At 38.6% G+C, this 26,245-nt stretch overlaps 1 protein-coding gene and 1 long non-coding RNA gene across 6 annotated transcripts in view; one reads left to right on the forward strand and one right to left on the reverse strand.

Annotated features, from left to right (window-relative positions):
• The window catches only part of igsf11 (immunoglobulin superfamily member 11), a 148,484-nt gene that overhangs the window by 16,889 nt on the left and 105,350 nt on the right, over positions 1–26,245 (forward strand). For 3 of the 5 annotated variants that reach the window (XM_017434362.3, XM_017434364.3, XM_017434363.3), the window contains exon 2: positions 23,674–23,703. The exons of the other annotated variants lie outside the window; for them this stretch is intronic. In XM_017434362.3, the coding sequence (XP_017289851.1) occupies positions 23,674–23,703 (30 nt within the window). The remainder of the gene's footprint in view (positions 1–23,673; positions 23,704–26,245) is intronic. 5 annotated transcript variants of the gene reach the window in all.
• Positions 987–26,143, reverse strand: LOC112451296. Its single transcript, XR_005234348.1, has 3 exons — positions 26,046–26,143; positions 2,055–2,176; positions 987–1,946 (listed from the first exon to the last, which is right to left on the reverse strand). It is a non-coding gene; the product is annotated as an uncharacterized LOC112451296 (long non-coding RNA).

Genomic DNA, 26,245 nt, shown 5'->3' on the forward strand with positions numbered 1-26,245 from the left:
TTTTAAAATTATTTTATCCACATCTTCTCTATGGTTTCTGCACTGGAAAAAAATCCTCCTTGTTTTGTCTGGGACCATTAAGACTGTGACGTCCTTCCCTCCTCTCATGACCCGCGGCTGCTTATCCATACCCACATGCCTGCCAAGAGATGATTTGGGGGAAAATGGAACAATGTGTAACCCACTGAGCAAAGGCCCAAATCTTTTGCTAAGATGGACGTTGCTGCAGATTATATTTGTCATTTGCTCTGTGACCCTGATTTATAGATTATAGATAGCTTTGGCATTTTTTGATCAGTTAAGTAGCAAATGTGGCTGACCTCATATATGAAGATGTGCATTCACACTGACATAGTTGCAGAAGGATGCTGGAAAAGTTTACTTCAGTGCATTTTGTGCTGTATGAAAATCTGATTTGTTTATTTGCTACTAATAGACAGTAGCAAGATGTTAAAGCAACAAAAACACAGTTATGAGCTGCCTCTGCAAAGTTGGTCTTCTTGATGATATAATTTGTTTAAATAAAAATGATTTTGTAACCAACCGTAGATGTGGTCTGAAGATATCACAGATTGATCTTTCAGTGTGGCCCCCTAATAGATACAGTATGTGTGCCGGTAATTTCCTCTCGATTGTCGGTGACAGTCTGCCGGCCAGCCCCCCTCCGTGATTGTAAATGCTGACAGGATGCATAAGGGATGATGAGATCAGATAAATGTGATTGTGGGAGCTTGTTTTCTATTTCTGTGCTTCCAGAGGCTATTGGAAATCAGATCTGGTGGAAATTGGGAGCCTGTGAAAATGGTGAGGATGTGTGCAGTGTGTTCAAACCCTCTGAAGCAGCGTTTCTGTCTGCGGAGCAAAAAGGTTAAAGCATACTGGCATCGAAGTGCACAAAAATCAGTGAAGTGTAGTTTGTTTTTCATGCAGTGGTTTGCCAAATAAATGTTATTAACCGACAACTTTAGGTTTATATGTTTTATTTTAGGAATAAAAAAGGAAACAACAACAACAACAACAACAACAACAAAACAAAACAGAACGGATACAGAACTGTTGTAACTTTTGCTTTGAGTAATGATGCTGTGTGCTTGATGTGTGGATGCCATCCTAGATACAGAACTGATTTCACAGCTACATAACAACATTTTAAAGGTTATGTCCACCTCCTCACGCAACAAATGCTATCACTTTTTGCATAATTTATCTGCAGAACACAACTGCAGGCAAATTCATACTTTGTCATTAGATTTAGCAAATATTATTTCAGAGCCCTTGTATTAATATAAGCAATCATATTAGGAAAAACAAGCAAATAAAGTCTTCAAATAAACTAATTTGGGTGAGGCGTTTCATTACTTGCAGCTATTGTCCAAACTATAACAGCAACAAACAATTCAAGGGTGTTATTGGTTACAATAAAAATTAATTCAAATGGGATCTTTAATACAGAAGGACACAATACTAAGTGCTTTTGAACCAAAGAATTATAAGGACTCTCTGATGGTTAGTCCTACTTTGGAGCAGTTATAAGAACCTATGTTGGAGCAGCACAATATATCAAAAACTTATCAATAGTACAACATCAGTGTGCACAGTATCAGCATCACAAAAAATTAAAATAAACTGCTTTAAATAAAAGAATATATACTTGAATCAAATGAACCCTTGCTCCCATAAAAACCCAGTCTACAGTTGGAGAATGTTGGAGCATTTTGACGACAAAACCTGTTGGTTTATTGCAACTGACTGGATGTTTTGCTAATATAGTGCAGCCCAGTGCCAGGAAAACATTGTGACTGAGCCACACTTGGCTGACGGTCCACTTGGCTACGCCATTTATGCATGTGACAGTCACCATCAATTACAATGGACAACTCTGTAGTTGGAGCTCTGTGTTGTTGGTCTTTGCTTTAATCTTCAAGGCAGAGTTTGAAAGATCTTTACTAACAATCAGAAGGAGTGACACATAAGACAGATCAGTTTACTCTGTGCTGCACACGTTCAACTCAGAAAGCACCATAGCAGACAGTGGCAACAGTTCAGTAGCTTACCTTGGAGGAATGTTCACTTTGCTCGGCCAATAAATGTATGTCTATGTATGGACCAGTCCCATCCTCTTACATCACTCAAGAGTCCTTACTGAGCCACAAAAGTGCCTATTCTGAAACATGAGCTAAAACAAATAGAAACGGAAACAAAAAAAATTGATAAACATTATTATGAGGACTGCAAATGGCCATAGTATTGGCAGTGCAAAACAAACAAGTAAAAAGAGTGAGCTACCTAATTGTTATAAGGACTGTGAGATGGTCCTTTGCAGTCTGAAAGAACATTTTATTTCTTTACTTCCACATGTTATTTTATTTACTGATAGCATCTGGTGGAATGACATTGGTTCATTGGTTGAAGTGAATTCATGGAATTTCTTGGCAAGAAGAAAATCGGATGACATTTTTTTGTGTTTAGCTTTGAATTTCTAACAATTTGTTTTAAGTATTATTGATCAAATATATTCACATGAATAAAATCAAGCACAGTAACAATTTTTAACCTTAAAGTCCAAGTGTTTTAGCTGCTAGGTTGGGATCCTAGAATTAAAGATCTAAGGCAAAAGTAGGTTGTGATGATTTTATAATCTAAGAGATTCTGAGGCTTTTTGAGCTGGGGATATATTTTGTGGATGACACAGTTGTACCAAGATGGAAGCCATAAATGGAAAATGCCTTCGGCTATAAGACGGAGCTTTGTGGCAAAATCAAATTGTCTCAGCAGTATAGATAATCTGAAAAGGGACAATGTTTTAAAGCATTTATAGTCATTGTAAAACTGACCTTTACACTAAAATTATTTGAGATTGAAATGTGTCAAAGACTGACTGTTTTGTTCAAGAAATCAGGTTGAGGGACAAGAGCTGCCTCTGTTTTTCGGCTATTAAACAATCAAATCAATTATTTTATAGAGTGAATATATATGTGCTCCTGGAGGTGGAACTCCATGGAAACAGTGGTTCTGTGCTGTTTAAATGTTGTTCCCACAAATTAAGTCTCCTGTAGTTTATTGTCAAGCGATTCATCCACAGACATGAATATACATGCAAAGAAATACACATATCTACACAATGTCAAACAATCCAATTAACCACCTTCTAGTCAATTGGGGTAATTACCCAAAGACTATTAAGCTGTTGTCTCTCTGTGCTTTATAACAGCTGTAATTATGGCAAACCAACAATGATGCACAATTACAGCTCACCGATGTTGCTCCACAGCGATGTGATGCCATTAAAGATGGGAGAGGCGGTGCTGAGATGATTGAAAATCTCTACAAATGGAATTAGTATAGACGTAATCGCAGTGTGGAACAAGTGCGAGCTGAGTCAGAGGGAGCGGGACGGAGGTTCCTCCGAAGGGACGGGCGAGACGCGTTCGGACTCTTTATAAACATGTCTCATAATCCAAAGCAGAATATCAAGTGATCCATCTTCCCCTGCCTGTAAACGCTTGACATTTTCCCTTTATGAAAAGCGCTGAGATGAAACGCGGGACTTTAACGACGACGTGAGATGATCAATGGCTCCATTGTGTTCGGATGGAGGGTGCTTTAATAACGTGGGGCATTGTCCCAATCCAGAACGACGTTTCTGTATTTAGAGGATAATTTCCCCCTCTGGAGTCGGAGTCCCTTGTGGCCAGTGTTGAACGCACATCTCCCTGTCTTTTGTGCTGTTTAAATAAACAGAAAAGAGCTGCGTAATGCTTTGGGAGTCAAAAAGAGAGAAGCAGAAACAAGGAGCGATAGCTTTTCTTTAGTGCTATAACACTGGATGGTAAGGCGTGGAGATGTGTGTGCTGTATTAGAGCACAATGGGGGGGAAAAAAATTACCCTTTGTTTAAATGAGAATGGTGTGGAATAGCAGGCCCCATTGAGACTGTCATCAGTGTGCCTGCACAGCCACACGAGATGCTTTGCACCATTGTTCTAATAAAACAGTGCTTAGATAAAAGCTCATGAATGCAGGTTGCACAGCGGAGCCAAAGCAGTAACACATTCCACCACCACCGTTCACAGCGGGAAGGACAAAAAGAATGACTCCAATTATAATTACTCCTCCTTTAGATTAAGATAAAAAATGAATATTGTGAGTTGGCTGTGAAGATGAAATGAGGCGTACATGATTCAGTGTTTAATAGCCGGTTATCAAAGCATCTCAGGCACTTGGGGGAGGGGGATGGGGGAGGTGGGCCGAGAGCTAAATTCTTACAGGGAGAACAACCGGAGAGCGGCAGAGGTGAGAGTGAAGCAGATAGAGCGGATCAGCAGCATTGGCAGATTTTACACCTGGTTTAACGGTCAGTTATGAAAGAGAAGTCAGGCTGAAGAGGAGGAGTCATCTGGTCGTAACCCTGTCCTTCGGAAATCACATTTGCATGCTCCTAACTTGTTTCACTGGCCGCGTTGAGATAAGAACGTTACATTTCAATACTCCAGAGAAGTAAGTAATGTGAGCTTGTGCTGCACTGAACTCACAAGCAGGAGATCTTGGTTTTTTGACTGTTTGCTAGAGTTGTGCATCTCAGGTCTGTGGCTGATCCCAATACAATCCGATTCATAAAAAAAATACATGATCAGCAAAAACCTATACACACAATTAGATTCAGCTTTCAATCATAGTACAGTGCAGTTCAATATAAGTACCATTCAACGCAATACAATCAGTTAAAGCAAATGAATTATCATCTCTTGTTTAATATGACAAATTGTTTACTGTCTTATAAAAAGACTGCTTAAAAACGGGTCTTCTGTTAAAATCACCAACACTGTCATAATACTTGACTCACAATTAAACAATGCACAATAAGGCTGAGTGCAAAATTAAAAACAAAAAAAAACCACTGCATGTGTGTCATACTTTTTCAGTAACTCAGCATTGAGCATAACATTCATTTTCTATTCCATAAATTCTAAAACACAAGATAACCTTTTATTTTTCTTATATATTAGTTGAGCCACGTGATTGCCCGATTTCCTGAAAAAAGTTGGGGAGCAAAATCAGAAGTTTGAAATTTTCCATTAAATATTTATTTAAAATAACTCCGGGCAGTGACTGAAAGAATGAGATTATGGATACAGGCAGTTGAAATGAGTTTTCTCCTTAGGGTAGCTGGGCTCTCCCTTAGAGATAGGGTGAGAAGTTTGGTTACCCAGGAGGGACTGAGGAGAGTCGCTGCTCCTCCACATCGAGAGGAGCCAGTTGAGGTGGTTCGGGCACCTGCTAAGGACGTCTCCTGGTCGCCTCTTTAGGGACATGTTCCAGGCACGTCCAACGGGAAGGACACCCTGGGGAAGACCCAGGACACGCTGGAGAGACTATGCCTCTTGGATGGCCTGGGAACACCTTGGAATCCTGCTGGAAGTGGTGGCTGTGGAAAGATATGTCTGGGCCTCCCTGCTCAAGCTGCTGCCTCTGTGACCTGAATCACATCTATAAGCGGTAGATAATGGATGGAAATATATTGTTTTATTTTAATTAGGGGAATTTCCCATTTGTTTGCTTGACAACGGGACACAAAACTTGTACTGGGACTATCCTGTGGTGAGGTTGTACCCTCTACAGCTTCAGCTTCTGGGTTCTCATATGCAGTCCAATATTTCAATATATGTCAACACATCTTACCTGAAAAAAATGAGAGAGAGGAGAAAAAAGTGATAATAAAAGTGATTTGATCACTGCCTAAAGTTCATTTTTTTGGTGGGTAATCTTTTGTAATAATACATGCAAAGCATCAGAAACAAAGTTAAAGTGAAAGGGTGGGTTGTGGAGTGGGGTTGTAGTACTTTCCCTGCCTGAGGCATTCAACATTTATACTTGGAAGGGTCGGGGAGTCCCTGAACAGCTCCTTACAGCCAAATATACACTACAGTAGATTGCTTTTTTAATTACAGATGGTTAGAGTGATGTTTTTGATGAAAGTGGTTCCAACTGAAATGTGCCCTCCGAGGCTGCGAGTCAGACCCCTAATGTTACTTGTTATGGATACATTCAAGTGGCAAAGCCCTGAAACGGCTTTAAAAGCTGTCACAGATCAGATGAGCAAAACCTCAAGATGTGGTTCTTGTTAAATTTGACTTTAAAGCTTCCTTAAACCTAACAAAGAAGTCATTTTAAGCCTCTTCTTTTCTCCGGCATGTTCCACTGTACTGCCTTCAGCTCGCCAAAAACATCTGGAGCTCACAGCCCAAATCCTCCCGTCTTTAACCTTTTAACACTCGTTTGCTTCCCTCTATCCCTCAATCATCTGCTCTCTGAACAGAGGGCAAAGGGCTCTCATCAAACCCAAACGCCTGATTTCCCCTCTTCTCTCTCTTCCCAGCCCGGCAGAGTTGTGAATGAATATTTTCATAGTTAATTTGCACTGCATTTCGCTCCTTCGCCTGGTGGAGACTCAGGTGGGCATGAGTATTAATAGCTCCCCTCCTCGATGACGTCAGCCGCGTTCACACATGCGCCTCTTAACGCTCAGATGATGTTTTATGTTAGTTAGATTCATCACTCTCAGCGGTTATTTAGTCAGTGCTGAAAAGCACTTGTGAGTCTAAAATAGGAGGGAGAAAAAAAAAACAAAAAACAATCTTTTCATCTCCTTCTGTATCCTTTTTTGCTTCTTCTCCACAATGATATTTTCACACATTTCTGCCTCTGGGTCTTGTTTTTGCTTCTGTAGTGATGTTTGTTCCTCTTGTTCCTGTTTCCAACCTGCTCCTCAGAACTTTAAATCTTTCTTGTCTTTAAAGTGACTGTCAAATGCAATTTCAGTCTTCATCTTTTTTTCCCGGTCCTTTCTTTCTTTGCATGTTATCCACGTGACTCTTTCTCTCTCTCTCTCTCTCTCAGTCTCTGTTCATTGAAACTCCTGAAAGCTTTATGGGCTCCTCGGTGCTAAATGCCAGTCTGTCTCTGCCAGGCGCTCGCTTAATGCTGGTCTCCTTGGTGATGAGACCGGCAATCAGGCCGCTCTGCACCAGACACCGAGGGGTTTGTGCATGTTTGTGTGACGGCGCATGTGTGTTTATGCCAATGTAAAGTAAATGTGTGTGTGTTTGCTCTCCCATGAGGTGCATACAGTAGCTATGTAAGGGAGAACCCCCCAACCCCTCCCAAAAAAACAAAACAAAACAAAAACAATAAAAAACAGGGCAGAATGAGGAAGATGGATTCTCTTGCTCATTATCATCTGAATACATTATGTTTCCCGTCAACATGCCTCTGCCAAACAAGGGGCCCCCTGTTTTCCGTGCCAGGGCTCGAGCGCGGCGTCGGCCAGGCTTCAACGTGGTGCCGTTCTTCGCCGGCGCTGTTTGCCAGGAGTTTAGCTCCGCAGACACGGCTGCTGGCCTCATCTCGATTCCGTCCATCTGTACTGGCGTCTCAGCAGCCGAGAAATCAGTCTGCGGAAATGGGATGGGAGGACTCCACTCAGAAGCATTTAACTACTAATGGATAACTTATTAGATTAGATTTTGATACGTGTTTCACAAAATGGTGTGACTTTTTGCCTGTCGTCAAAAGTAGAGGATTCGATAGAAATGCCTGCAATTATCACCCGTTTGAGTTCATCATTAATTAGAACAATTATAAGCTGTAATTTATTAATTGCTGAGCAAGTCAGCTGTTTTAGTTTTTTTTTATTTGATGCAGAATCTCTTTGTTTGACCTAAAGCATTAAGAAAAAAGGGTCAAAAAGTTGTTGCCTTAATTAATTGACTGTTGATTTAATGTCTATATGAGTGGTATTTTATCCCTTACTTACCCAGTATATTTGATTTCGGTGCAAATGGTCGCTAACATAAATAAAAACATGTACTTGAGCTTGTTGCTCCTTCTTAGTATGCATAGATGCAAGATTATATCATGTTATGACTAACTGCAAAATAACATTTTACATTTGTGAATTAAAAAGGATATTATGGCTACCTGCAATTAAGGACTTTTAATTTTGACTGCCACAATATAAATTCTTTACATGTTGACTTTGGAACTATGAAATCGAGCAGGCATGGTTGAAACCTCTCTTTAGCTGATTGGTTTTGGGGTTCATGCAGACTTGGATCACAGCGCTTCCTGGATGCTGATTGGCTCGTGGGTCCGAACAGCCACAAATGACGAGCCCCCATGTAGCTACATACACCCTGTTTATCCTTTCACTTCTGCCACAATTTCTCCAGACTTTTGTATTGTGTTGAACTTGTGACCAGCCATAACAAATATCAAACTGCCACAAAAGACAGTTTTCTTGTTAGAGTTTTTGAGTTCACTGTTATTTCAGAAAATCCATCACATATGATTAAAGATAATGACAGGCAGAGTGAATCAGCTTCCTGATCTGAATGGCAGGAGACCAAACTGGGAGGGGGTCATGTCAAACAGGACACGTGTATCTGTATGCTCTGTAAAGGATGTGAAACCCTGAGAGAAGAACTCAAATTATAGGAGAAATAGGGAGGGTTTGACTCCACATAATTACTTGGACCCCTCACAAGTGGTAAAAACAACTTGTTATGGGGGTGGTAGTGAATAAAGAGTTTTTGAATCAGATTGTGTGCCATGTCTAATGATGAATGCTAACTTTTTAAACTTTTGCCTCTTAGATTACAGTTTAGTTACCAGTGTAGAGACAGCTGGAGGGAAGGGTTTCTACATAATGTTCAAAACATAGATTCATTTATTCATTTATTCTGATCGTTTAAAACTATTTTCCTTTTTTTTTTTACATATTTACTTGATGTAAATTGGTGATCTTTTTCTGCACGCTTTGCTTTAGTTTTGTTGTCAGTTCAATAAAGTGATAAAACCCTGTTGGCCTCAGATTATTTTGTGTAGTAATAAGGGGCTTTGCTTTGCTCCATTCAAGGGAATGTTGTTGTTTATCAGCCTTGTCTGCTCATTAAGTTAATATAGTAAATGATGGTTTTGCTGTAGTTGAGCAACTGGTGTCTGCAACACAAACACAAGCATGTAATCTGGTATTAGTGTTGTTACATCTGTCATGCTTAGGGTCATAGGTTAGATTAGAGTTTTAAAAAAATTGCACTTAGGCTGTCCAAATGAGAACGCTACAATGGCATTTCAAGATTTTTTTTCCCCTCTGGAACACAGTATAGAGGTTCTTAAAACAGTTTCCATGTGGTTGCAAGGCATCCACAAAATGCTGTTTGCATGTGGACGGGGCCTTAATTGCCTCCGAAAATGAAGTGGTACTGCCAGATTTATGAATAAACCATGTGAGTTGAATTTCTTATTCACTGCTCGGGATTTTTTTTTAAAACAATAAACAGCCTGGGGACATTTCCTAAAATCGGACCTGCAATTAAAAACAATACGACAAGCAGCTTCACCCTCATCAGCCCTCAAATATTGTAAAACCGGCTATCGATCGGGCTGATGGAGTCTAATTCTTTATATAGAGGTGTAGAGTTCGAGGTCAGCCCCGTGGCCTGAGCTCTCACATCTCACTGGGACCAATTTAAAGTCCCAAATAGCCAAAGGTCTTAACAGCATGACCCCCTGAAATCATGCAAAGCCGAGATGATGTAAAACTGCTTCTGCAAGGTTTTATTGTGTGCTACAGCTGTATGTGTGTGTATGTGAGTGAGTGAGTTTTATATGCATGCTTTTTCATGCATGTATATATTTTGTTCCGAAGTGCTTGTGCTAGCAACTTTCAGATGCTCCGAGTTGCATCTGTGAGCAATTGCATGCCGCTCACACTCACTCAGTATGGATAGATGGATGGTTGAATCACACCTTGGAAAATTGTGTGAATGAGTAAATACTCGACAGATGCATTTATGCGGAAAATGAGCGGGGTCGAGGTTTTATGGAATATAAAAACTGAAAGTGTGGTCTAACGCAGGTGGAGGTACTAAACAGGTCATAAACTCAGGTTTAAATGTGAAAATGTAGCTTTTAGGAGCTAGAGGGATCTAAAAAGAAACAAGGAGGCATATGCGGCTTGTTTGAAAGGTTAATTCATTTAGTCAGAAATATTTAATACTGATTAGAGTAACTTAATTTAGGTCCAGAATCATTCTGACAGATGCCAACTTACAAAAAGAGAAGTGGATAGAGAAAACAATTTCTTCCTTTTTATTTTAAAATGAAATTAATTTAGCAGAAGTTAAAACGACAGCTCAGATTTTATAAAGTGGGGTTCTGTGGAAAAGTTATGAACAGTTAATATCTTACCTGTCATAGATAGCTCTTTGAATAACTTCAGTTTGGAGAAATAGAGTTTAACTTGAACCAATTTGATGAGCTAATGACTTGTGTGAGTGGGTCCAAAACCAAAGTGGGTCACTGCTGCCTTAAAAGTTCAATTTTCAAAATCTGATAGTGGTTCATGCGAATGCTGACAATTTTACATTTCATGGTTATTCACATGGATTTTAATGGTTATTTTACAAGCACAAATAGCAGCATGCTGGAGAAGTTTCTCAGACATCCAGAGAGTGATAATCCTAGTAGGTTTAGGCAAAGGCCACTGGACTTCTTTTTTTTTTGTTGACCTGCTCCACATGTGAGATGTTTCCGTCACGTGCATGAACTTGTAAATCAGTGTAAAGTTGTCTGAGAGTTGGTTTCAGGTGCAGTTTAAAAGTCCTGGAACTCCACACTTTTGGTTTTGAACTTAGAAAGCTCCTCTGATGACAAACGAATCATCTTCAAAAACCCTTAGGAAGGAGGGAAGGGAAAGTAATTTGCATGTGAGTCCAGCTTGCAAAAACAAAAGGCCTCCCTTCAGCTTAAAAATTTTAAATTCCACATTTTTTAGTTTGAATTCAAGAAATTAAAAAGTAAAAAATTAAGAAAACGTCTTTGTTGCCTTCATTTAAACTTTTTAGGATCCGCAGGAGCAGCTAGCTGTAGCACTTCCAGGGCAGATTGGAGCACCTCTCATAGGAACATCATGTTTTTCTGCAAGAATAACTACATAATGTGAAACTGATGGCAGCGTAAAAGTTTATAAAGTAGCATTAGCACGATCTGCGATTTAGAAGCATTGAGTTGTTAGAAGAAGGCAGAAATTCACTTTGGTCTTGGCTGCACTCAAACTAGCTTCTAGCTCAAGATATTATTTGTTTATAACTTTTGAAGTGGAATGTCACTTCAAAAGATCCAGATTCTCTTCTTTAAGGACATCGGAAAACTTCAACACAATGTTCAGGTCATCAGACGCGCTAAGAAACATTCCCATAGTAATTAGAGTTGTTTAAATTCATGTCTGTTTTGTTAAATTTGACTGTTTTCTCTTAGTCCAGGAGTTGAATTGCTTTCCTTCCTGACATGGAGGTGTGATTGAGAGAGAGAACGCAGTCTAAACCCCTCCACCCGTACTTCCCATTGATTGTCAGGATAAAAGCGCATGTGAATCCTCAAAGTTAGCGCCAAGAGTCTCCTGCTCTGATGTGTTTGTGCCAGACTGGGCCACTCCGAGTGCTTCTGTTTCCTTCACACTTATTCAAATTAAAACCTGACTTGTGATTAAAGGACAGGATTCTGCTTGGTAATATGTGCAGCGAGTGCTGAACAGAGATGCAGGGGGTGGGGGGTGTTTGAACGAGTGCTTTTTTTTGAGTCTTTATCATCTTGGCCTCTTGCTGTGCACGTACAGATTAGCTTTGCTTTACTGTGCTGTTGTATTGAATGTGCCTCATGGGTTTGTGTTATCTTTTTGGACGTCTGGGCCGAGGGTTTCTGGGTTCACACAGCAGGTTAATTGACCTCTAGAGACGCCTCTCTGCTCTTATAATGAATGTTTGGATTAAATGATTCCTGCGCGTATGCCTCAGATGTGAGATTTGCGAGGGCTTTGAATTTCAACACGGCTCATTATTTTCCGAAATTGGGCATTTCAGCGCACCTCCTCTCATGTTTTAACTGTTCTGCTGATGCCAGAGTGAAACTTGAGGTGAAATTTTGGACAATTGGAGTTTTGTATGGTTTAGATGAGACATCCTCAAAGATCTGATCACATCCAATCCAATAAATTGTTAGAGATCCAGTAACAAAAACTATACAGAGCTTTGCAGAAGAATTATTTCCCCTCGGATAATGTTTCTGTTTCGTTGCATTACAACATGGAATTTAATTGGGTTTTTAATTAGATTATAAGCTATTCTACAAAAACACTTCTGAATAATGTCTTGTTTAAAATTAATTAAAATGTAAACCTGAAAATTACACCACCAAAGTCAATAGTTTTGCAGCAGTTACAGCATCGAGTCTCTTCAGGAACATCTTCACATTCAGCCACTGGAGGTTTTTTCCATTCTTCCTGACACAACTGCTCCATTTCCTTTAAGTTTGAACAATGTTGCTTGTGTGCATAAAAATCTTTAAAAAAAAAATCACAGTTTCTTTGTTGGACTGAAGTTTGGGCTTTGACTAGACGTTTAACAAATTCTCTCTGTATCGTATTTAGGATCATTGTTCCACTGAGAGGTGACTCTCTGTCCCACTCTCAAACAAGTTTCCCTCACAAATGTCTCTCCATCTCTTATTCCTTTAACTCTGACAAGTTTCCCAGTCTCTGTCAACAAAGAAGTCTCCACATCATGAAGATGCCACCACCGTGCTTCATTGTGAGGATGGGGTTCTCTGCATGGTGAGAGGTGTTCATCAACATGTATTATAATACAAGACGAAAATGTCCTTTTTCTCGTTGTTGGGAACTGAAGCAAGTAGAACCTGGTTTCTGGGAGCTGCCATGTTTACTCCTGGAACCAGAATCTGAACACTATGTGGGGGCTTTCAGTCCCACCTACTTCCTCACACACAATCACGGTTTGACAAGAGCAGAAAAGTAAGAACTACCTGAATTAATATCAGTCAACACCTGGAAAAAATGATCTGAGGCGTGTTCTTATTTTACTTTAACAAGGGGCAATGTCCTTTTTGTTTAAATGGCAGCAGCAAGACATAAAACTTGGACTGGGACCATCCTGTGGGGGACGTTATACCCACTCTGACTTTAACTTCAGGATTCCCAAATAGTGTCCAGTATGTCCTGACATGTTGATGGTGGTGTTAAGTTTGTGTCAGACATGATGTTTGTCTTGATAGCCAAAGCACCTTTTCCAGCTTGCTTGGGAAATAAAGTAAAAAGTGGCAATGGCCTTTTTCCTGGTCACTTTTTATATAGCCTAGTCTCATTACGGTTATTTTTAGCATCTTGGTTGTTTCTTAATGCCCTCCTTACCTGAACCATAAGTGTTGGCAGACTGCCCTCTTGTCAGGTTTGCTGTGGTGTCAAAATATTTCCATTTACCAGTAATGGATTCATTTTATGATGTTGAGGGTTTAAGATGTTTTATAGCCAACCCTGATGTCTGTTCTTCTCCCTGACCTGTTTGGACAGTTCCTCGGTCTTCCTGTTGCCTCTTCCTTGAAAGTCCGTAGAGATGTTTCACAGATGTTGACTCTTATTCTGATTACTTACAATCACATTAAAAGCCCAATCATGTTCCACATTGTAAGGTAACAAAATAAAAATGATTATCAAGGTGGGTGAACACTTCTTCACCCCACTGTATTTGTAATTTTTAAGTAAAAATCTAGCAACCAAAATTGAGATTTAGTGTTTTAGAAGAGAGAATGCTTCATTTGTTTTATTCACGTAAAGATAAATTTTAAATGAGCAATATTAAAAGATCTGATCATCAATGATTAATAGTTATTGTGCTGTAATGTAGGTTAGGGCCCAGGAGGTTACAGTGAGCGGGGAAGAAAAACAAACAAATCATTGTCCATAAAGGAAAACATCTTTAACACGCCCCTCCTCTGCAGCCTGCGTTGTAACGACCTGCATTCCTAAAAACAAAGAGAGCTGAGGATGAAAAATGATCCGAGCGGCAAAGTCGGGGGGCTGTTTCCTTTACCGTGCTTAAATTCGTCTCAGGTACTCTCAAGGACAGTAGGTTTTGTGTTTATTTGATGCTACAAAACAATTCACATGAGCGACTCCCTCAGAGGTGTTCGCACCTACGCAATCAAAGAGAAAAACTAATGAAGTTTTTGTTTGGAAACAAACAGAAAACAAACTTGATTAAAACCCAGGAGGGAGAGCGAATAAGGTGTGAACACCGTGGGTCATGAAATTACGTGTGAACGGATGCCAGGGATGTGCTGTGAGAAGAAGCGGTGTGTGCGGTTTTCAGCAGCCTTCTCCTTCCTGTGGGAGTTTGTGAGCGTTTCCAACATCGCTCCTCACTACCTGGTGATCATCTCCCGGCTATAAGCAGGAGATACGAGCGTAGGTTTACTTCTGGGAGGCTCGTGTCTCCGCTTCAAGGTCTTCGGTGTCCACCGATCTCCTCTCTCCTTTTACTCTTTATTTTATCCACCCAAGAAGTGGCTGCTTATACTTTATTTCAGCAAAGACAGTTTTGTCTCGTATCGTTCACCTGTTCAAACTGAACAGCAATATCCTCCATCTTTCTAAGTAATTTCTTTTTTAGTGCCCAAAAATTGAAGTGTGTCATTAAAAATGCTGGCAATAAAAACAAGGAAACAGAAAAGGGCCCCAGAGTGATTTATTTTACTGTTATTGTTTCTTTGTTTTTTTTTTGGGGAGAATTAGCAGTCAGACTAATTAATATTTTCATGCTGCAGACAAAGAGTGAAGCTGGGCGTTACTATAAAAATGAGGAAGAAAATTAGCTATCAAATGCAAAATGTTATAGGTTAAAAACACATAAAACTCAATGGTGTAATACACGCCTCCCACAGCATTGTTTGTTAGGAATGTACTACGTAGAAAAGGAAATTAACTGTTTCTGGGTAGTTCTGCAACATAACTGTGTTGGGGTGTGTGTGTGTGTGTATGTGTGCGCGTGTATTTATGGAATATTGGGCTGTAATTTGGTATTGTGACGGAGTAATAATGGTAGTAGAGGTGTTCTGACATGTTATTTAGGTAAAACCTCACCATGCAGAAACACCAGGTCATTTAAAAAATAAAGTTCTGGTTTGAGCCGTCCGAATATCTCATACATCTTATTACTAGATTATTAATACTTCATCGTCACCAAGTAAGCAGTGTGATACTGTTGACCACTGAAGGCGAAGCTGTTTTAAACAGCTGTAAACACGGTTTACAGGCACGTCAAATATATCTGAGAGTTAGTAAAATGATTAATGGGAGAACCAATAAGAAGATGTTTTATAAAATTTTAAAAGGTTTTCAGATTTGTTTTGGTCTTATCATCAGTGTTCAATATTTATGGGTAAAAAAAAAATCACATGTGAAGTTAAGTTGATGCAGCTGCTCGTAAATAAAAAATGTCTGAAGGGGAAAAAAAAGTCTGAAAACCACTTATTTCTTGTGTAACATGGTTAAATTATCCACAGCTAAAAATCATCTTCAAAATGACTAATTAAGTTGTTAAAAGGGTGCAAAAATAGATGTGCAGCGTACTTTATAATGTAAGTTTATATAGGAGTATACTTGGTTTAAAAAAGTTAAAGAGTAGTGAAAATTTGACTAAATACCTCAGGATTGTACATACTGTATGTACTGAACTCAAGCAGAGGTACTTATTTGCTTTTCAACACTGAAAGATCACAGTGAACTTTTATTACTGTATGCAGATAACACTGCAAAGATGAAAAATAAAGAAATTTAAAATTTAAAATTTAAATTAAAATTTAAAACTCCAATGTCATTTTGGCAGGACTCCATATTTACAAAAATCAAGTGGCAAAGATTGTAATAACTAACTAACTAACTAAATAAATAAACACAGCTCAGAAAATTGTTTCTGAATGGGTAACTCTTTAGACCAAGTGTTGGGGGTGTTAAAATGCCAGCATTTAATATTAGTAGTTTACAAAATGTCGGAATGATCCTCAGGGTTGGGATTTAACATTAAGCAAACAGAAGGATGCATATGCGAGAATAAGACTCACAGTTTCAGATATAAACACTCAACAACAAAAAAATCTTTCATGTAGGTCTCTGCTTTCACTCAAAGATCGACTACTTGTACGTTTTCAGATGTCCTCACTGTCATCCCAGCAGAAATAACTCCAGGACCTGAAGCACTTGCCTTGAGCACCTTTTTGTTTTTATTCTAAAAACTTTTTTTGCAAACCTCCCAGACTACCTGGCAGAGATGTGTGAAAATATTTAATAGACAATTAAATAAAAATGCCCCCATCTGCCCCCCTCCCCCCATCTGGGCCAGTAACTATGCAATATGACCCACTTGCTCTTGGCACATAATCAGTTTTTTTCCTCCCTATTTTAATACTCTTTGGTTTATCAGACTAAATGCTTGGCGGTTCACTGGGGAAAACTCCTGCTCTGTTGGTCTTTCTACTCTGATAATAAAATGTACATATTTGGTCCAGTCAAATCAAACACCGACCAGATCTGCATTTTGAACCACTCGTACCCAAAGTCTACAGGCAAAGACTCATCTGTTAATATGAAGAGCTGTGTGAAAAATGTATTTAGTTTTTCTTCTAACTGAGAAATGACTTACTTTTCTTTCTTTCTTTGACTTTAACCCTCCTGAAGCCCTCAAAAGAGAGAGAGGCGAAGAGAGGTAGAGAAGCCCTTGTAACTTCCGGTCAATTTGACCTGAAGTCCACGGGAGGGTTAAGTCTAATATATTTAATAAATGACATATAAAACCCAAGCTCAGAGGAAGCACATTCCAAAATGTAAAATTACTAACAACACATGATACCATGCTACAAAACATGACATCAGTACGTGGTATATCTTGTGATAGCCATTCATGATGGACTCATTGTGTTTGTCGGGTCTCACAATGTTGGGCTTGTTATATGTTAAAGGTAATATACAACAATTATATGTATTATAATTTGGTCTGCTGTTAATGTAAAACCACTGATTTAAGTCCATGTCTTTAAGCAGTATTGTTTCAGCCATCAGTGAACAGTATTTTAATAGTTTTTAACACCTTGAGTTGTCTATGTGAGCACCCCTGACCAGACTGTGAATTAATTTCATACTTCTGGACAGTTTTTAAAATCTTTACATCCTTTTATTCACAGCCATAAAAGCCTTATAGAGTCCAGTGAATGAGTGTTCAGGAACATGTTCAACACCGAGGCAAAGCTAGTTACAAACATGACAAAACAAAGAGGAAAAGTGCAAAAAAAGAGGACTGCAGAAAGGTTTGTAGTATGTGACCAATAAAGTTTTCTCTTTTTTTAAAAAATCTGAAATTTATTTATTGGGGGCCACAGATGAGGGTGTCGGGGTCACCAAGGAAACCAACATTCCTTTGAAGGTGCTTGGCAGCCATTGTCAATTGTTGTAACAGATGAAACTTCTCAGAAAAGTGCTGGAAAGGTTTAAATAAAATCCAGCCTGCTCACTGTGGATTGAGGATAATCACACAGGCTTTTTGTCAGGAGGGGAGTCTACTGTGTAACCTGTTTATTATAACACAATCTTTATTTTACTTACTTGGTTCTTGTTTGGCTGCTAGTCACTCTATAAAATAGCAAATTTTACTGATTAAAAAGTGTCTTTTTGCACTAGTGATTACTAATAGCTGTTAGTCCTAGTAAGTGACGTAACCATCTATATCACAGTTAATTCGGTGTCATTTTCGTCATTTATATTTTCGATCAGGGATATTTTTCTCAATAGTTAAAAGAACGTCACATTCAGCACATTGTTACGATATGTTATTCTGAACCAACTCCCCACCCCTATGTTTCCAACAAGTCTTTGCTTCCTCTAAACAAGAGTGGTGAAAAAGAACTGCTTAACCGGTGAAATGATGTGCATCTGTGGGTTTGTGTGCAGAACATTTTCGCTGTATGCGGCAGGTAGTGTGAAAACTTGCTCCCGACTAAGGATCAGCCAGCCAAAGTGTCGGCCTCACACCTCAGCCTGCACCACCACCTCATGTGAACACAGTGATCCTTGCTGTGTGCTTGTTCTTTCTGTCTTGTTTGTTTCGTTCTCACACATGAAAGGTGTGCAAAACGAGTTCTCTACTGAGCAATTGCATGATTAATACGATTATAATCACTCTACGGCAAAGTACATTTTCTTAAATACAGACTGAGTCAGGCTCAGGATTTTTTATTAGAGGTTAAGAATGTCTGGTTCTCTATACAAATAAGGGCATAAATTTTGTATTTGATAAAGAATAGGCATTACATTATTTTTTTTTAAGTGTGAGTGTCAGTGGCCCATACAGAGCTTAATTTGTATGCCACAGAAGTTCTTGTTGTTTCCAGACCTCCTGAAGTCTGGGTGGTCAGTTTCTGTTCAGGCTGACAGAACCAAAAGATTTCAGCAGAAAGAGAGTGGACTGTTACTGCCAGTGTGCTCTCTTTTTAAAGTATGGTGAATGGAGCCAGTGTTTTGAACAAAGAAACTGTTCTGTATGAAAAAAAAACACATCTTAAAGGTTTCAAAGTATCTACATTTCTTTTCTTTATTGGTGTAATAGGCTTCTAAGAAATCCATTTTTTAATTTTAGTTTTTATTTGATTCATTCTTATTGAAACATTACACTGTACATTTTTGAAAATTAAAGCTTTCTTTGCAATATTTGTGCTTCGTATTTACACACAAACAGAGTATTTTGAGGTAAAAACTGAGATTTTTGAAAAGCTTTCCAAAGAGGAAATTTGAAAAAGAAAATTTGTTTTTTTGTGAATCTTTGTCGTCTCAAGGTATGAAACTTTTCAGAAACAATGATGTAGCCTCTTAGTTTACACATGGCCACTGTCACTTTGTGTCCTAGAAACCAAAACAACTATAGACTCATTTTTAGTGCTTTCTCTATGTTTTTTTTCCTTTAAGCTATTATCGCTGTAACTGTTAGGGACTAGTCGACTTTTCAATATCACAAGAAAAACGTCCAAGCTTTTGTTGAAGTTTCTCTGAATTCGGAGAGTTTGCTCCCAGGCAAGCCATTAAAGCATTTAAAGTAGTCAGTTTTTGAAAATCACAGGTTGTTTTTGGGTGCCTGGGTTGCAAAATTGTATTGTTGGCTGTGCACACTATTTTGTTGCCCACCTCCACCCTCCCATCGTACCCGCAACTAATTTTGTACCCACCATGGCAGCTGCCAACACATTTATGATTTAATCTAAAATGATTTTTTTTTTCTTGTATGTAGTCTGTCAGATGTCAAACTAAAGTTCTAGTCAATATAATTTAACAAAAACTAAACTGAGAAGAGTTCAAGACAGGTTCAAGATGCTTGCGACAATGATGCTGTTGTTTGGTTGACAACATTTATTTTTCACTGGATGTTCTGCAGCATTCAGGCTGCTTTAACACTGAGTTACCAGCCTTTGACTAAGGCTGCTATCGCCTATTGCTTTACCAAAACAAGCATAGTTTTTTTTTCCAAAAGAATTATTTAAAACCATGAAACTACAAAGTCTTTATTATCTGGTTTTTGTTTGTCTGAAACGACCTGCTAATGTTAGCTGACCTTCCTTTGTTTTTGATTTGACTATAGCCAAATACACTAAGTTTCCACACCTTCTGTAGTTGTCGGAAATTAAAGCCAGCAGGACCTGGTTTACAGAAGCTGCCATGTTGTATTTTTGGAACCACACATCTCTAACGATGTGTGGCTTTAAGTCTTGCCTACTCCCCCTCACACAATCATCTTGTCTGACCTTTCTTTTAAGAATGAAAAAACTAATTACAGCTAAACATGTTAGAAAAATTAATTTACAACAGGGTAAGAACTAAAGAATCAACAATAGTCAGTACCTGAAAAGAATTATCTAAGAACAATGTATCATTTTTTACACAGAGGGGGCAGAGTTGAAAGTTATACTGGAGCCAGCCTTCAGGGAAGCTGGTCTTTTTCTGGCTTCAACTTCCAAGTTCCCATCTGAGATTTATCTGTATTTACAGTCTTTGGCTTTAACTCTTTATTTTACCCCATGTTGTCATGTATTTTCCTGCAATTCTGGTCATGTGTGCTCAAACAAAACTTACAGAAAAATTGATCTCCTCAACTGAATTATGTTCTGCTCCAAACTTTCATGCTTAGCAATAAATGGCATCATTTTTGGATGCCTGTAGCAGGTCTTTTTGCCTCGGCTGTTTGAAATGTCTGGGAGCAACATGAGCCACGTGTTTTAGGCCGGGCATGTCATATTAGACAGGAGGTTGCAGCACCCAAAACATCATCTCTCTTTTGGTTTTGCACCTTAATAAAAAGTGTAAAAATAAAAAAGGTAGATTGTTAAAGAAAATCCAGATTTGTTAGATCACATCCAAATATCCTCAAATTCCATGACTTTCCATGTTTTACAGTGGATTACATGTTAATTGTCCAGTCCCGTTCTCTGGTTCTAAATCATCAAGCCCTAGTCTAATACTGCATCACAAAATACCATTTTACTAAGAAGAAATGTTTTATTTCTCTAAGCTGCCTGTTTTTCAAGTTTTTCTCAATGCTTAGAACCTGCAACACAGTTCTATTGAAGGTGACGTTTACTTACTGCCACTGATGGAAATGTCACTGATTAATCCAGCACTGAGCCTTCCAGCTGAACAGATTCTGTTATCGGACTGCAGATGTGGTGGATTTCTGTTTGCATATGTAAAAACCAACTGGATGACAGGTTTGTCATCCAGCAGAGACGGTTTGTTCCAGCACATAAACCAGTAACTGAGGCTGCATTAAAATGGGGATTTACAAGGAAAAAAACATTATTGGCAATGTAGAATAGCACAATGTAGAGCTAGGAACACATTTCAGAGCCAAATCAATTTAGATTCCCTCATTAAATGTGTTTTAAAATGAAGATGTTAATGCTTTTCTTTAGGAGAGCATTAGTACAGCTTTTAGCGACAATCCAACATTAGTGAATATATTTTGGTCTTTTGTGCCCTCCGAACATCTGTACTACTATGACTTTTTTCTTTTCTATACAAATCTATTTCAGTCAAACTAAGATATATTGTCTGCTGCATCCACATGGTGCATTTGAATAGAACCGGTTCAGGTTTGATAGCTACCAACTGTGTGACGACAGGAGTAAAGTTGAGAAAGTTGGCGGCTTGTCACATGCAAGTCTCAGCCTTCGCATTCAGTTGTCACCTGTTTTTATTTTGATTGTCAGACATAGAACACACAAAATTTAATTTGGGCGCAAGCGCAACTCGTGGTGACGGAAAGAGCTGAATTTCTTTTGGTATAAACACAAGACAGGTTGAAGACAGAAAATTTGAAGGTGTTTGTAATTTAAAAACTTGCAAAGATAAGTTTTTATGCTGTAGTTTGTGTTACAGCCACGAACATGTGACATATGATTAGCACATGTGTCCAATCACTTTTTTGTGGGGGGAGGAGCAGGGGGTCATGCTACCATGCACAGTAATGACTTTCTGCCTACTGCCAGGGAGAAGTTTAATTAACCATCCCCAGTCTGGGCAGATAATTAGTCGATAGCACACATGCATACACACACACACAGTCAAGTCAATATGTAACTCTAATACTAGAATATACAGTGCCTATAAAAAGTATTTACCCCCTTGGATGTTTTACCTTTTCATTGCTATTATAAATCAGTCATGGTCAATATAAATTGATCTTTTTGACTAGTGAAATCGAATAAAAATATGTAATGTAAGTGTCTGTCCTAATTTTTCCCAGAAAAGTTAGTCGAGTTTCTTCGATCCCCACAGATGTCTCGCCATAAGCTCCAACCCATCATGGCCGATTTCATTTCAGAGACGGGGAGTCCCGTATCTGCCATCAGCCTGCTGATGTAAGATGTTGTCGGTCGACCTCTTCCTCTGTGACCATGTCCTCTTTTCCCAGAATAAAACATAACTGACACATTCCTTCTTGGCTCTGTAACAATGACCAGCAAAAATAGAGACGTCTGATTTTGATCACTTCTGATACTGGTGGGAGGTCTCTGTAGAGGACTTTATTTGTCACTTTTTCCTGCCATTCAATATTGATGATATGTCCAAGTAGATGAGTAAAACACTCATCTAATATCTTTTGCTGTGTTTCAGTAAGTAACCATGTGTCTGACCCATATAAGAGAACACTTTCAGCTGTTGCCTTACAGAACTTTATCTTTAGTTTCCTTGAAAGTGAAGATTGCCACATTTTATTGAGTTTGACAATTGCTGACCAAGCCTGGGCTATTCTGATATTCAGTTCCTTCTCAGTGGATAATAGCCATGCTCTGAGGTATCTGTAATCATTTATCTGTTTAATCGAGTTTCCTGTGAGTGCACCCAGAAGTATTGTACACTTTTGTTGGCATTCATTTGTAGTCCACCCTCTGGATCTGCCACTGTCAGGTGAGTTAAAAAGATTTGTGCATCGGACACTGAGACAGCAGACAGGGATTCTCTGCAAAGTCAGTGTCAGTGATGAAGATCTCTGGATGGTATTGTCTCCTGGTAGTTGTCTTGTTAAGTGTAAAGCCAAGATGTTCATGATCTTGTAGGGTACACCTTATTATATAGACCAGTCCTATGAAAAAATAGGTATGATATAAGTGTGTCTCTCTGCAACACCCCTGCTAGGACCTCAAAAACATGTTTCACCAACAACAGGCACCACTTTGGCAAATGTGTTGTTATACATGGTGCTCATGGACTGCACTATATTTTTGGTAATACCATAGACTCGTAGTACTTTCATCATTTTCTCTCTGCCAACTGAATCAAAGGCTTTCTTGAAGTCCACAAATATAAGAACATCTGCTAGGGTCTTTGACTCAATGCCCTCAATGATTCATTGAATAGTGGGAATTTGTGTTGTTGTTGAATGCCCTTCTTTAAAGCCATTTTAGTTGCTCCTCAGTAACTCAGAGAAAAGATTATTGAAAAGTACAAGTCAGGATCCTGCAGATCCCATCTGACCTGCTGGAGCTTGGAACTCCTTCAGAGTGCTGAAAGGTGTCTTGGTGGTCTCTCACTATTCTCTTTCTTTCAAAAGTGTTAAAAACAAAAAGGACTGTATTTACCAGGTCCTGAATGACTGAGAATATACACCAGCCTGCTCTTGGTAGATTTACACATGTCCCATATTCCTTCCATTTTTTAATGATGGATTTAACAGAACTTCTGGTGATGCTTAGGGTCTTGGAAATCCTTTTTGTATCCACCCCCTGACTTATACTTCTTTCATTTCTCTGATTTGAATTATGACAGTCACTTTAAAGATGGTGAATATTTATCCAATCACTTATTTTACATTAGATTTTTTTATTTAATGTGTATTGCTTTGTTGAAATTCAAATTCACATTGACACTGAAGATAGTTTATTTTTTGTCAAAAAGGCCAACCTATCTTGACCACGACTGATTTATGATAGCAGTAAAAGGGTAAAACTTCCAAGGAGGTGGACACTTTTTATAGTCACAGTACATTCTTATTCTTGTTACTGCAAGAACACAATGTACAGGTTCTGAGTGACATCACTGAAAAGGTAGTTTGAGATAATTATTGTGAAAAAAATGTTGGCAGGAGAGGGACACAGTCCAGTCGCCGTCTGCCTGTCAAGAGACTCAAATATGGATAACTTTTGCTATAATTGCTTAATTGCAGAAAAAGTGCACTTTGTGAAATGCTCAGTGGCAACAACAATTATCCTGTTTGTTCTGCTTTTTCTACAGGTTCAAGATTTGATCTACACATAGGAAAAGGTAAAAAAAAAAACATTTTCAGATCCCATCCAAATCTCTATCTCTGCTCTCTTCTGTTCTGCTTATGGAACGGGGAACAGAATGATTAGCAGGCATTACCCTGTATCTGTAGGCTTGTGTAGATGGATTTAATGGCCTCATTGGGGAGATTTGTGGACCATTTCATCGGTTTTATCACACTCTCACGCATATCCACACACACGGTTGGTGCAGCAACCCAATCACAGCGAACAGAAAATGTGGATTTGTAGCATCTTATGATGGACTGCAGGCAAATGTAATCTGACATACTTCTTTCCACCACTTCTTCTTCACATGCCATTTAGCTTTCCCTCAGAGTAAAGGGATCATATTTAGAGGTCCCATGCTGTGTGTGAAGTTCTGCTACTGTAAACAACTACTCAACAAAAATAATCACACAATAGATTTTATTTAATACACAGGTGTCGATATTTTAGCCATCCTTATGGTGCCAGTTTAACCTGTTGTAGGTGTGGTTGTTTCATCATGGTGACGATGGTGGGTCTACAACTCTTTCAGGTCTATTTCTGGCAGGCGGAGTCTGCAACGGTTTAATGTCGGTTGCCTTCTCTCTGTGGATCCCAGCGTATTTTAGTCCAGAATAATCCCCACCATCTGCTGTCTCTTCTACTGAGTTTTAACACTCGGTGTCTTTTCAGCTATCTGTCACTTCAGTTTATTTCTGAATGAATTTCCTTTTGTCAAAAAAAGAAGTTCTAGTGATATCTCTGTTTTTTTAATGTAATGCTTCTCTTCATAACCCATTCAGGCTTCCAATCTCTGCTGTAGTTTGACTCCTCATTGCTTTCAGTTCTAATCTCACTGCCTTTTTTCTCTCATGGGGTTTTTGGATTTCCTCTGTTTTTACTTCCATCCTCGTTTCCATGATCTCCTCCTCATGTTTTCTTTTGGACTTTGGCTTTTATCTGCCCAAATCTCTTGATATCTCTGAACTGCTTCCTAAATTATCAGCTTTTTTTTTCTTCTTTTCTCCAACGCTGTATGAAGCAGTGTAAAATACCCACTTCCTCAAGGTAAATCTAATTCTAATCTGAGTTTCCAAAATCACAAATCACACCGATTGGTTTGAATCAGAAAGTTCTAAACAATATTCTTTTAGGATTTTTAAGAGCTACAATATGCAGTAATTCCTCTGGATTATGTCACATGACATGTCTCTGCTATATTTAAACCCTTTGCTGAATAGAAATAGCTACAGGAAGTTGCAGGTTGATAAACAACTCAGTTTTTTGTTTAGAAACAGTTACAATTTGTGTGTTTTTATGCACTTTTCCCCCAGCAGAACAGATCCCAACAGTGAAGCTCACACAACTTTCTTCAGTCCTTCACAATAAGAGTATCTAACATGTACATTGAATGTTGACCTCAAAATACTCTTCAATCATGTGAAGCTTAAACAAATAGTAAAACTCTCATATAACAATTTTGAGAAGTTATTTACAGTTTGAGTTGATCTCCAGACCCAATTTACAGTGTTTGTGCTAAAATATTTTTTTTGTAATTAAAACTCATTATGAAGAATACAGTCACGACAAACCTTTGACTATTGCAGGTGTGTTTTGATTCCTCTTCTCAAAATATCCACTTTATTTTTGAAATACTATTTAATTCAATTTAATTTTTTTAAGATTTTGATTTACTTCCCAATAGTTTTATTATAATCTTGACATAACCACTTCATTCTCAAAAATGGGAAACATAACAACAACAAAATCTTCCTTCTCGGTTTTCTTTCCTAAACCACTGTTATATTTATATTAACTCATTTGCACTTCTTTAAAAATAAAATGCTCACTCTGAATACCACATTTTAACAGAGCTTGTGCAAAAATAGTGAATGGTATCTGTTCAGCACATAAAAAATAACAGATCAATCTTTGGATGTTCTTCTTTTAGCAGGATTTCTGCAAACATGCAGACACACTTAGCACTTTGTTAGCTGACTTATAATGATCTAACTTTTGGTGATTTCTGCTTGTATCTTTATCAGCCTTTCTTACTTTTGCACATATGCTTACGTATGGATGTCAATCCCTGACTGAGGTCTAATTCATGTCCAGCCTGCACTTTTACACCTTCTTTTCCACACCCAAAAAATCCACCACAAACGTCCTCACATCCACCAATAATCCTCACATCCATCGTTATAAAATCCTAAGCTAGAATAGTTTTTCATCACATTGAAGACATCTTTTTTTAGTATGTGTAAAGATGCAATAGATCCACTGAAAAAGCTCACCATTTATCACAATAAAACCAGACATTCTTGTCAGCGACCTGCCCAGTCATCTCACACTTACCTGAAACTTGTTGAAGCAAGTTCTGAGTAAATGTCCCCAGACTGTGAAACTGGTCCCACCCTTTCTATTCATGTTCACACTCAACACAAGAGTGTGTGCTGACCTCCTTTCTGTACTCATCCTGACTGCAGCTCAGCTCCAGCAACACCTTCAACAAATCTCCTGCTAATGCTGTGGTGGTCGAGGTCCTAAAACTAATA

This window comes from Kryptolebias marmoratus, linkage group LG2, assembly GCF_001649575.2.
Source record: "Kryptolebias marmoratus isolate JLee-2015 linkage group LG2, ASM164957v2, whole genome shotgun sequence".
NCBI classification, from domain to species: Eukaryota; Metazoa; Chordata; class Actinopteri; order Cyprinodontiformes; family Rivulidae; genus Kryptolebias; species Kryptolebias marmoratus.